The sequence below is a fragment of the Sorex fumeus genome, unplaced genomic scaffold (assembly GCF_029834395.1).
Source record: "Sorex fumeus unplaced genomic scaffold, SorFum_2.1 ptg000037l, whole genome shotgun sequence".
Lineage (NCBI taxonomy): Eukaryota > Metazoa > Chordata > Mammalia > Eulipotyphla > Soricidae > Sorex > Sorex fumeus.
In genome coordinates, this window is record NW_026606094.1 from 60,738,024 (window position 1) to 60,751,244 (window position 13,221).

General features: G+C 36.4%; 1 protein-coding gene across 1 annotated transcript in view; it reads left to right on the forward strand.

The window, feature by feature from the left end:
• Positions 1-13,221, forward strand: part of HDAC9 (histone deacetylase 9) — a 1,023,935-nt gene that overhangs the window by 782,102 nt on the left and 228,612 nt on the right. The window contains exon 18 of the mRNA XM_056118063.1: positions 5,679-5,786. Coding sequence (XP_055974038.1) covers positions 5,679-5,786 — 108 coding nt within the window. The remainder of the gene's footprint in view (positions 1-5,678; positions 5,787-13,221) is intronic.

Genomic DNA, 13,221 nt, shown 5'->3' on the forward strand with positions numbered 1-13,221 from the left:
TCACCTGTCATCCCGTTATTCATCGATTTGCTTGAGAGGGCGCCAGTAACTTCTCCATTTGTCCCAGAGATTTTAACAGCTTCTCCTGACTCGTCTTTTTCAATGCTGCCCTATTGGAGGCTCTTTCAGGGGTCAGGTGAATGAGACCCATTGTTACTGTTTCTGGCATATCGAATACACTACAGGTAGCTTGCCAGGCTCTGCAGTGTGGGCAGGATACTCTCTGTAGCTGGTCGGGCTCTCAGAGAGGGACAGAGGAAATACTGGTTAGAATGTGAGACTGGTTCTTCATAGGTAGAGAAATTGGAGGGACAGAAATCTTCATTGCCATTAAATACTTATTTTTATGCCTATAGATATATAGCTATAGCACAGCAGGTAGGGCGTTTGCCTTGCATGCGGCCGACCAGGCTGACCGGAGTTCAATTCCTCCGCCCCTCTTGGAGAGCCCGGCAAGCTACTCAGAGTATCTCGCCCGCACGTCAAATCCTGGCAAGCTACCCGTGACATATTTGATATGCCAAACACAGTAACAACAAGTCTCACAATGTTACTGGGCCCGCTCGAGCGAATTGATGAACAACGGGAGGACAGTGCTACGGTGAAGTGCTAAATATAAACTACCAATTATAATTTGTTTCTTTATCAATTTGAACCTCTTGCTTAGTTCATGGGCTGGAGCGAAAGCACAGTGGTTAGGGTGTTTGCCTTGCACGCTGTTGACCCGGGTTTGATTGCTCTGTCCTTCTTGAAGAGCCTGTCAAGCTACCAAGAGTATCCTACCCACAGGATACTTCAACTGCCATGAGTTGGAATGCCTCTCTTCTCACATTCTAACCTTTAACTTCCACTGTTACTCCATTGCTATCTCTGTTCTGCAGTTCTTTGTTTATATATTCATCAATTTCACACCTTTCTTGTTATTTTTCCATTCCTTTCCAACCCCTCAGTATCACATTCCATGTCAGACACTACCATTAATGGAACCAGCCATTGTCTCTAACCTAGCAGAGCCTGGCAAGCTCCCAGTGGCCTATTTGGTATGCCAAAAACAGTAACAACAAGTCTCACAATGGAGATGTTACTGGTGCCCGCTCAAGCAAATCGATGAACAATGGGAGGACAGTGCTGCAGTGCAACAGTGCTTAGTTCATGGTCCACTGTCCTCAAACATACGCCTACATTCAGGCATCTGTTGTATGCATACGGGCCACTCACACTTGCATTATCCAGAAGAATAAATTAGTGAATAGAACTAGGAGAAATTCATGGGCCTGGAAAACTAAAAGACATACTGGTCTTTTTCTATCCAAATTATAAGAAATCTTTAAAAATTTTGCCTGGCGTGTTTATCAACTTTAACAAGGTCTCAGAAACTGGTTTGTATTGTTAGCAAGGTTGCTTTCTGTTCCACTGCACCATTTGGTTCCCTTTTTCTGGCCCAACACATAAAATTTTCTAATCCATGTCAGCACTATGCCAGTATCCAAACCTCTGTCTTCAACTGCCACGAGTTGGAACACCTCTCTTCTCACATTCTAACCTTTAACTTCCACTGTTACTCCATTGCTATCTCTGTCCTGCAGTTCTTCGTTTATATATTCATCAATGTCACACCATTCTTGTTATTTTTCCATTCCTTTCCAACCACTCAGTATTGCATCCCATGTCAGACACTACCATTAACGGAACCAGCCATTGTCTCTAACCTAGCCTAGTTTTTCTGTTTGTTTTGTTTTCTTTTTCTATTTCCAGCATGCCCTAAACAATTGAAATTGGAGCTCTCATATGAAGGAGCTTTTATGCTATCTCTAATATAGGGAAGTAATTTTGGTAATCTCCCTAACTATTAAAAGGGGCATAAGAGGAGAAAAAAACTTTTCTTTTGTCATTTGGAATGGCAGGAGATGAATAGTGAAACTCTTTTAGTGACAAGTTTTCTAGCAGGCATCATATTTTTATAATTACAATTCAAACTAAACTACAAACAAAACACTGTCCTCCTGTTGTTCATCGATTTGGTTGAGAGGGTCCAGTAACGTCTCCATTGTGAGACTTCTTGTTACTGTGTTTGGCATATTGAATACTCTCGGTAGCTTGCCAGGCTCTCCGAGAGGGGCGGAGGAATTGAACCCGGCTCAGCCAGCCTGGCTGCGCGCAAGGCAAATGCCCTACCGCTGTGCTATCGCTCCAGCCCCAAACTAAACTATAATATAAAAAATACATAGGGATAGCTTTGAGTAGCTATTTTGACCTTGAAACATCATTTGGAATGCAATGTCTTGGGGAAAATCTGCTAATGGACATATAACTTTCTGTGGACTGATTTGTATTCCCCAAACCTCATATATATTGAAAGTCTGATCCCTGATGTATTTGAACTTACTAGAATTTGGGGAAGGTAATTAAGGCTAAGTGATATAGAAGCATCCTAATCTGATAGTATTGGTGTCTTATAAGGATGCCTTTGTATATCACCCCACGAGTACTCATTGAGGAAAAACCATGTGAGGACATGGTTGGAAAGCAAACTAGAGGGGATATTTGAACTGGAATTTCAACCAATAACCTAACTGATTCCCTCTAAAATTCTGAGTGAAGTTTCTGCTATCAAGTGACCAGTCTAGTATTTATTAATGACTGCTTGAACTGACTAGACATACTTGTTCATAAATTTAAATTCCCATAGGTTGCACACTTATAAATTTATAAATCTGACCTTTATAACTAGTTGTCGACTAAATGACTATTTAGGTTAAAACAATATTTAAGTGTTTTTATATTTAAGTATAAGTAAATAAATGGGTAGTAGATACCATAGCATCTTAAATCAAATGTATATATGATTAAAACTAACTTTAAATGTGTCCTGTACCTTAAGCACCCACTGAGTTTCTTTGTCACTCTTTCAATTAAAACCCATGCCCTTATTGTAAATGTCACTTCCATCCCATAAATAATAAAGCACCATCACAATGAATATTAGCTAAATTGAAATAGCAAATATCAATAGAGGTTTTATAGAGCAAAATTAATGATATATATTATTAGTATTAGATTTACAAGATTACTTTGAAGAATATAGAATAATATCAGCTAGCAAGTGGATGGCAAACTTATTTGTGGCTAATTAATGCACCTTAGCATTAAGGTTAAAGAAGTATTGTTTTCAGATATTTTTCTATTAAAATGCTAGACTATAAATTTGGAAAAGGTAATTTTCTGCTGCTTTTATTAAAAATAACAAACCAGAAACAGTAACCAGAAAAATTCTCACCTTATGGAGTATTTTCAGTTCACATTGAAGGGATTTGAAATTATATGCTTTTTCAGTTATGCTATACATGAGCCGTTGTATAGTATCTATAGCACACAATGTTTGAAAACTGTACAAGACTATTTAAGTTGTGCTTTTTATTTTTTAACTTAAGCCACCACTTTTCTCTAAAATGTAAAGTTCTCTAGGAAATAAAAAAATTACTCATATTGTTTTAACCAGGAAAATGGTTATATGTTCTAGGACCCATTTTGATGATTTCATCGTTTTTTACAAATAACATTAAAAGGATTATTTTTGACTATGACTGGTGTGAGTGTTTTAAAAAGCAAGACCCTTTCCAGAATAGAAAAATATGTAGTCAAGATCAGTAATTTGTGTGTGAGCCTTTAGGCCAGTAAGTATTTGGCTTTGCTAAGTCACTGTGTGTTTGTTCAGTAAATGCTTTTAATAGCTTCTACCATATGCTGAGATATTACAAACCGGTCACAATTGTAGAAATAGAAATAGCTATAGTTTGCTTATCAGTGATTTAATCCTTGCTAAAATCACATGCAAATGATAGTTATCTTATAATATCATTTATTTTGAAGAGTAAATTTGAAGAGTTTCTGAAAAGTAAATATCATTTACTTTGAAGTTTGAAATTGTCCCCTAAAAAAATTACTATTTTATAGAGAGGGGAATCCAGACACTGAAAAATTATTCCATTGCCTGATGTTACTCAGGTTTTAGTGAAGTCACAGTTTCACTGACATTTTTATTACAAAAAACTTCTTTAAACACTATTCTATTATTGAAATGAGCTAATTTTTATGTATGTCTATACTTATTGTTTTTATCAGTTACTATTTACTTGTTTTTGATAATGTTTTCATTGGTAATGCCACCATGACAAAGGAATATGAAAATGCTTAATGCTTTGGTAATATATAATCTTGCTATTATATTTGTACCATGTCATTCAGCCTCACTCATTTAATTCTTCTTTTAAAATTTGATTTTATTAATTCATTATTTTGGAGGGTATTCCAAGTGGCAGTCAGGAGGCCTGTTGGCCCCAACAAATAATTCATGGCCAATCAGGCTGGAAGTTCACTGTGAGGGGCAGAGGACACTTTGCAGCTCAGTCCCTGCAGTGCTAGGACACTAAGCCATCTGGGGAGACTTGGAGGGCTCCAGGGCTGCATCAGATGATGCTCAAGGAACATCGTCATGTTCAGGAACATTGTTGGGTATTGAACCTGGGTTTGTCACTTGTAGGCATGTGTCCTAACCATTGAACTATCTTCTGACCCATTTTTTAGCCAGTCTTTCCCTCTCCTGCTGCCTGCACCCGCTCCCTTCTAAAGGGGTTTCCTAAATGGGGTTTAACTCATTTGGAAGTTCTGATCATTGTACCACTACAAACATATTTCTTAATATTCCAAGTAAGTAATGAGTGTCTCAAAATTAGATATCAACCATGTGAAGCATTTATGCTTAGAAATGTATAACATTGAGAAAGCACTAATATTGCCCTTTCCATGTCCTTGTCATGTGTGCTGTCTTAGGGCATGCATGAAAACAGTAAACAGCATTGTATAATGCTAATTACAGCTACTAATGCTTGTTTTGGTTTGATAATAATGCTTTCTTGTACAAAAGCAACCATGAATTTTAATGACCTATTCAGCTTGAATACTTCCAGTTTACATGACAATCAGCTGCCAAACTGTAAGAAATGTTAGAATCTTCAAGCATCTACTTTGAAAATTGAAATTGTCTTGCAATTTGACTTATTAAATATTGATAATGCTCATATTTTGCCATGAAGACCACACACTCCTTCCATTTAGTAGTGAAACCTGAACTGGGGGAATGTGATCGCGGTGGTGGCTTCCCCCACAACTGTTGCTACCGATACCTGCCCAATAATTATCTTTGGCTCCCTGCAACCTTGCAGCTAGGAAAGTATTTGAATTTTCCCCATCTCGAACTTGCAAATCCGATTTTTATGTATAGCTAAGTGCCCTTAGCTTTTACTCAATTCACTCCGGGAGCCTGACTTCTAGCAGGCCTGCAGCCAGGCCAGATCCGGCCTATGTAATGCTGTTTGTAATGAGAAATCTAAACAGGGAATGGCAGTGGGGCATGGCAGGAATGTGTTTCCATTGGAGAAGTTGGAGTAGAGAAAAGAGTATAAGCAAAGCCATGTCCAGAAGGCCTTTTCAGCTGGCCAAGACAAAAGACTAATATTATTGTACATAGGCGGTTATGCAGCCAGCCTTTCCTCACAGATTTGCTTTCTCTCTCTCTCTCTTCCTTTCTTCCCAACTTCCCCCAACACCCACCCCCTTCCTCGATTCCTTCTCTTTCCCTTTCTTTCTCTTTCTGTGGCCTGCGTGCACTGTTTGCTCAGGTGGACAGTGACACCATTTGGAATGAGCTGCATTCGTCCGGCGCTGCACGCATGGCTGTTGGCTGTGTCATCGAGCTGGCTTCCAAAGTGGCCTCAGGAGAGCTGAAGGTGAGGTCTGGGTTGCATTAAGTGTGGGAAATCCAGAGAAGAAGCTGAAACAGAGATGTTGTTGTTTGGGAATTGTGGGGATGTGGTGTGGTCATAAAAAAAGGGGTGGGGGAATGAGGGCAGGGAGATGGTCACTAAGGTGTGATAATAACTGGTCTGTCAGTCGGTAGTAGCTGAGCCTGCTCCTTGGGCTTCCTCGCCTTGGGGAAGCTCTGTGGCAAGGGCATTCTGATGTGTTTTTAAGAGCTTTGCTATGTTGAGTAAAGCTATGGGCCAGGTTAAAAATACCCTCAGTATATACATCTCTGACATTCCCTCCTGGGATTCTCTTTTGAAGCCATTTAAAAAATATGATTACTGAGTACAATGTATAAGCTCAGAATACCACCCAGAGAGAGAGGAGTGGGGGGTGGAGAGAAAGGTAAATACCAGACGGGAAGGATTGGGAGGAAGAAGGAAATTGTTGATTAGAAGGGTAATGAGCCAGAGTATGTTTTTCCACGAAAGAACTTCAAAAAATGAGCTACGCTTTATTGTCCTTTTCAGTTTTTTTCTTTTTTTTCCATTTCTTCTTTTTTGTATCATAGAAAAAGAACAATGTCCAAACCCCAACATTTCCCAGTCTAAACAATTTATAAAATCAAGAGACCTGACAGAAGTTGACATTTTATTTGGTATTTTAACAGTGCTATTTTAAGGTATGGCATGTGCATCTTGAATGCAGTTGCCCCAATAAACTTTGTCGGCGCTAACATGACTTTTTAATGCACTAGTTCACACACTTAATAATGAAATCTGGGCAGTGACTGATTGGATCATTTTAGCAACTCTAGGACTCAAGGGAAATATATTGTGACCAGTAACATATGCACTGTGATTTTTGTTCATCTAAAATAAAATCTAATTAGGGTTACTTTTCTTTATGTCTAATGATTTTTTATTTAGTTATACCTGACTGTTCAAGTTGAGATTGAAAATGAGGATAGGAATGTGAACTTTATAATGAATTGTCTACTCCAGAATTCATTCTCAAACTCTTTATAAAATTAGAATATAGAAATATAATTTTGATAAAAGGAGCTGTGTTATAAAGTTACATGGATGTAAATATATGCCCTATATAGACACACACGTATACATATAGGTACATATGTGTATGTTTATACAAATAAATGTATGTATAATGTATGTGTAGTGGATAAAATGAGCATCAGGACATTAATTGTTCTTCTCGGGGAATTTATGGAGACACAAATATGGTGCTTATTCTACAATGTCTACCTTTCTTTATGTTATTGGAAATGAAATAAAATAAACCTTACAGAAATTAATTTGGTCTAAAAGTGGCATATTAATTCTTGCTTTTGAATACATCACTTGCAGCACTGGAATACTCCACTTGACTTTTTTTGTTAATTTTTAAATATTTGTATTGAAGCATTGTAATTTAAAATACTGTTAATGATGGTTTCATGTGCACACAATTCTAACACATACCCATCGTTGTAGTAACTATATCCCTCCATAAGGTCCCAAAGGACTCTCCCTTTCAAACTCAGTTTCCTCCACCACAGAACTCAGTTCTCAGAACTCTATTTTTGGTGGTGGGAGGTGCTTTAGGGGTGATACCTGGCAATGATCAGGGGTTACTCCTGGCTCTGCACTCAAGAATTTCTTCTATTTTTCCCTGGGGAACCATATGGGATGCTGGGCATTGAACCCAGGTCAGCCGCATGTATGGGAAATGCCCTGACCACTGGACTATCACTCTGCCCCCAGAACTCAGTTCTGTGGATCCAGTCTCATGTTGTGTTGCCTTCGGCCTTTGTTCCTGTTTTATTGTGTATCTTTAGAACATGAGTTTTTCTATATCTATCCTTTCCTATTGACTTTACTCAGCATGAGGTTCTCTAGTTTCATCCATGTCACAGCAAGATGCATGTTTTTTTTTCCTCTCTTGGAGCTGCATACTATCCCATATGGCCTATGTACCACAACTTCATGCATTCATCCATAGCTGGGCACTTAAGTTTTCATATCTTCATGTCCCTTATTGTTGTATTAAGGTCTGCAATGAACATAGGTTTGCATATATCTTTTTGAAGTAATATTTTGTGTTTAAGGGATAGATGCCAAGAATTGGTATTGCTCAGTCACATGGGAGTTCTATTATTATTGTTGTTGTTGTTGTTGTTGTTGTTGTTATTTTCTTGAAAGAGCTTCATATTGCTTTCCTTAGAGGTTGAGCCAGACAAAATTTCCATCAACAGTAAGTGAGCGTTACTTTCTCACCACTTGACAAGATGAGAAGTTTCCAGACTCTTTGATATAGCTTGTTCTTCCAAATTTCATGTAGGCACTGTTTTACAGTAATGTTGATAATAGAGTTTCAGGCATAAAAATGCAATTATGCACTTGTCAGTGTCAGTGGCCTTCTACAAAAAAAATCTCAGGACATCCCCTACCACTACCTCACCACAGTCTCTTGGCAAAAGCTTTTAAAACATTTATTGTAGTTTGGGCTGTATATTTATAATAACACAGTTTTAATGTACACACTTAACTCACCTTTCCATCACCAAAGTGCCCAAAACCCTTAACCAGTGTTCTTGTGTTACCTCCAGTCCATTTTATTATCTCACCTTCACCTCTCAATACCTTCCTTACCTGGTATTTTCAGATCCAAAGTCAATGGGTTGACCACAATACGACCTTTCATTCCCTCTGGTTTCTCTGTTCCATAGATGAGTAAGATATTCTGTATTTGTCCTTCTCCCTCTGATTTTCTTCACTAAATTTGCAGCCCTCTAATTCCATCTAGGTTGGAGCAAACTGCAGGATTCATCTTGCCCTTATGGCTGCATAGTATCTCATTGTGTATGTAAACCAGGTAAGGTAAAGGTAAAGGCCCTCCCGTTGATCGTCGATTTGCTCGAGCGGGCCCAGTAACGTCTCCATTGGAGACTTTGTTGTTACTGTGTCTGGCATATCGAATACTCTTGGTAGCTTGCTGGGCTCTCCGAGAGGGGCGGAGGAATCGAACTCGGGTCGGCTATGTTGGCCGCTTGTAAGGCGGACGCCCTACCCGCTGTGCTATCGCTCTAGCCCAGAACTTCTTTATTCATTCATCTATCCTTTGGATTGTTTTTATGTTCTGGCTATTGGTACTGTAATGAACATAGGTGTGCAAATATCTCTTCCAATTAATATATTTGTGCTAAGGAAGTGGATACAAAAATGTGGAATTGCTGGGGCATATGGATATGTTATTCTTACATCTTGGAGAAATCACCATTCCATTTTCCATAGAGGGTAAACCAGGCAACACCGCCAGTAATAGTAAACAAGGATTACTTTTTCACTACATTCTTGCCAACACAGAGTTTTCCCGTTGTTTTGATGTGCGCCTTTCTCAGTGGTATAGATTATTATCTCATTGTCATTTGATTTGCCTTTCCCTAATAATAAGTGATGGTGCATACTTTATATTTCCTTATTCAGTTATTCCCACTTCCTCTTCCTGGAAATGTCTCTTCTTTGTGAACGTTCATCTCCTCTCCCCATTTTTGGAGTAGGATTCTTAATATTTCATTACTATATTTGAGTGCATTATATTTATTTTGAATATGAACACTGTACTTAATGATTTTTGTGCAAATTCAGTACGGTATCTTTTTTTCAGACTGTGATTTTGTCATGTGAGAACTTTCTAATTTGATGTAGTATCATTTGTTTATTTTTGTTAAATTTGTCAATGGAATCAAATCATTGAAAACATCTCAAAGGTGCATATCCTGGAGAACTCTGCCTATATATTTTTTTCAGTGTACTTTTTGGATTGTGATACAATTTCAAGGTCTTTAATTGATTCACTTTGAAATTTTTTATAGTTTTTTTATTTTATTGACTTTTTAAAACTGATATCTCCCTGAATGTATTATTCCTTGGTTCTCCTCAACACACTTAAAATTATAAAAACTCATTCATATGAATGTATCTAGCTGTGATTTACCCATTTTCATTGCTATAAGTGTTCCTTTTATTCATCACAGTTTATTTGTCTGTGGGACACTTCATTGAACAATGAACGTTCTTCCTCTTGAACATGCTTACCATTTCACTAGACGTATTATTAAGTAAAATGGCAAGTTTGTAGGCCAGAAAGAGAAATAATAATAAATTTAAGTAAGTAATGCACAGTATAATTTCAAAGTCATTTTGCCACAATGTTATTAGGAAAAATGGCAGTTTAAACCTCTGAAAAATTCAGTCTTCACAAAACTGACAAAATTGATCAGGATTCATAAATTTTTTAAATATCTGAAAGTCAACCCAAATTTTAAAATATAGGAAGCACTGATTTAAAATAAAAACAGCTGAATCTGGGTAAGAAGTTTACTACATTTTAATTAAATTAAAATTTATTTTAATTAAGAACCTTGTGACATTTTAATTCACCCAATTCTTGTCTTGCCATTTTTAGTTCTATTATAACCATGAATAAAAGTTTGTATTCACAGTGAAATACCAGTAACTTGAGAGTTTTCAGAGGGAAGAATGGGGTTGAACTTTTTTGTGTTGGTCCAGACAATTGGTATTATTTGGCCTGTTTTATGCTTAATTACAAGAACCCCATTTGAAAGACTGTCTTTATTTTACCTGTGTTTTGTGGATAGATGCCCAGAAGTGAAATTGCAGGGTGTAAGGGATGTTCTATCCTTAATTTTTTGAAAAGTCATCAAATTGTATTGACTGGATCATAAAACAGTCCCACCAGCAATGAATCAGATTTTTCTTTCTTTCCTTCTTTTTTTTTTTGGTCACATCCTACCAATACCTACTGGTTCTGGGCATTTTGATTTAAGCCATTCTCTTTGATGTGAGGTGTTACATTTTGATTTGCAGTTTCCTGATGTCTGTTAACTGTCTTTGGGTCATCTTTGAAAAACTGTTTCTTCTTTTCTTCTGCATTTTTTCAGAATGCAGAAGAAAAGAAGTGGGGTGGGGTGGTTTGATATTGTTGTACTTGAGAATTGAGAGTGCTTTATAAATTTGGCTGTTATCTACTTGATTTGTGATATACAGATATTTTCTTCCAATCAGTGGAGTGAAAGAAAATATCATTTTATTTTTGCCTCATTTATTTTTACAGGATGCTTATCTGATTTTTTTCTTTGCCAATGGAATTGTAACTTTGAAAACTACACTGAAGTCAAATCTTGGAGAGTCCTGGTTATGTCTTCTTTAATGTATTTAATAAAAACAGCCTTACTCTAAAGATATGTAAGCTATTTTAATTAACATTTGTTAATGGTGTGAGGTAAGGGTCTAATTTTATTATTTTCAAGTACCATTTGTTAAAGTAACTCTCTTACTCTGCCTCATGCTCTTAGCCCCTTTGTTGTAAATTAACTGCTCATATATCTGATGGTTTGTCTCTGGGTTCTCAATTCTACCCCATTGATCTGAAAGTGTTTTTGTTCCAGTACCATGCAGTTTTAATTACTGAATATTTGTAGTAAAGATTAAAGTCTGGAAATGCAATGCACAAGCTCCAATCTTCTTTTTTTCCTTAGGATTACTTAGGTTATTCTGAGAGTTTTATGGTCTCATATAAATTTTAGAAGTCTTGTTCTATGCCCTTGACAAAAATACCAATGGGGGTTTTAATGGGAATTGCATTGCATCTGCAACTATAATTTGCACATTGATTCTTTTTTCTTTCTTTTTCTTTTCTTTGTCTTTTATTTTTGGTGGAGGGTAGTGACCACCCTGGCATACTCAGGGCTTACTCTTGACTCTGTGCTCAAGGATGATACCTGGTGAGGCTCAGTGGAACATATGGGGTGCCAGGAATCAAACCTTAGTTGACTGCTTGCAAGGCAAGTGCCTTAACTGCTATACCATTCATATGAATGTATGAATGTCTAGGATATTGATTTTAGGCTGGATTCATTCAGTCCTTTAGCACAAGATATATTTTCATTTTCTTATTTCTTATTTTTTTCTTTTGTATGTAATTTATAATTTTCACAAAATAAATCTTTCATCTCTTTTGCTAAAATGATTCCTAGATATTTGTGTTTCTTTTACGGTCATAAAATATGATAGTTTTTTCCTCCTTCTTTTCTATATTATTATTAGAATATAAGAATGCAACAGAGGACTGTGCATAGATTTTATAGCCTACTACATTAATAAATACATTTATTGTTTCTAGGAGATTTATAGTAGAGTCTTTAGAGTTTTCTATGTACAATATAATCTCATTTGCAAATACTGATACTGTGACATCCTCTTTACCAAACTGAATACCTTTGATTTATCTTTCTTGCCTAATTGCTGTGGCAAAGACTTCCGATACTATGTTTAGTAATAGGGGTGAAAGTGGTCATTATTGTCTTATGTCTGTTCTTAGAGGAAGATCTTTCAGATTTTCCCTACTAAATATGATAGTTGTGAGTTTATTGTATGTGATCTTTATTGTATTGAGATGAATTTCTTCAGTCCCATTTTGCTGAGGATTTTTATATGATTGAGTGTTGGATCTTGTCAAGTGTTCTCTCTTCAACTACAGAGATAGCAATTTGTTTTTTTCTTTTATTGGTGTTTATCGCATTAATTCATTTACATGTATAAAACCGAATTTGCATCCCCAGGCTGAATTACACTTGATTGAGATGTATGATACACTTTATTGCTGTATTCTATTTATTAGAATATGTTTGAAAATCTTTGCATCTGTGCTTAGCAGGAACATTTGTCTGAAATTTTCTGTTTTGCCAATGTTTCTGCCAGCTTTTGGTATCAAGTTAATGTTGATGTCATAGAAACTGGTTGGGAAGATTCTTATTTCTTCCACATCCTGGAAGACCTTGAGAAAAACAGATAGCAGGTTCTCTTTGATGGTTTGGAAAAGCTGACAAATGAATGCATCTATTTGAGAAGTTTTCTCTAAGGAATTCAAGCACTGCTCCTTACCTCAGGAGTGTTACTAGCAATAGACTTTTTTTTTAACTATAATGTGACCACTATTTTAATGTTTTCCAATGTTTATTTATATTCATGGAATTTTGTTTTTAAACTAGTAAAATCTGGAAAGAGTTCTTTCTCTGAAGTTTTAGGCGTTAAAATTTTTGAACACAATATTTTTCTGTCTGTTCTTAAAATCTTGTTGAATTTTTCTTACTTCCTCACGCCTACTTTACTTTGTAAAAGTTCTGAAAATAGTTTTTTAAAATAATAACTAAGATGAAAACAGCTTTACTGAAGTAAATTTTGTTCACAAATTAAATGTTTATTTTAAATTCTACAACAAATAGTACATAAGGCAAAATAACTTTCTAAGTACATTCATAGTTTGAAATATTGAATTTGATACTTGATAACTTATATGTAATGCAGATGTTTCCTTGCTTTTTTGTTTCACTCTCTG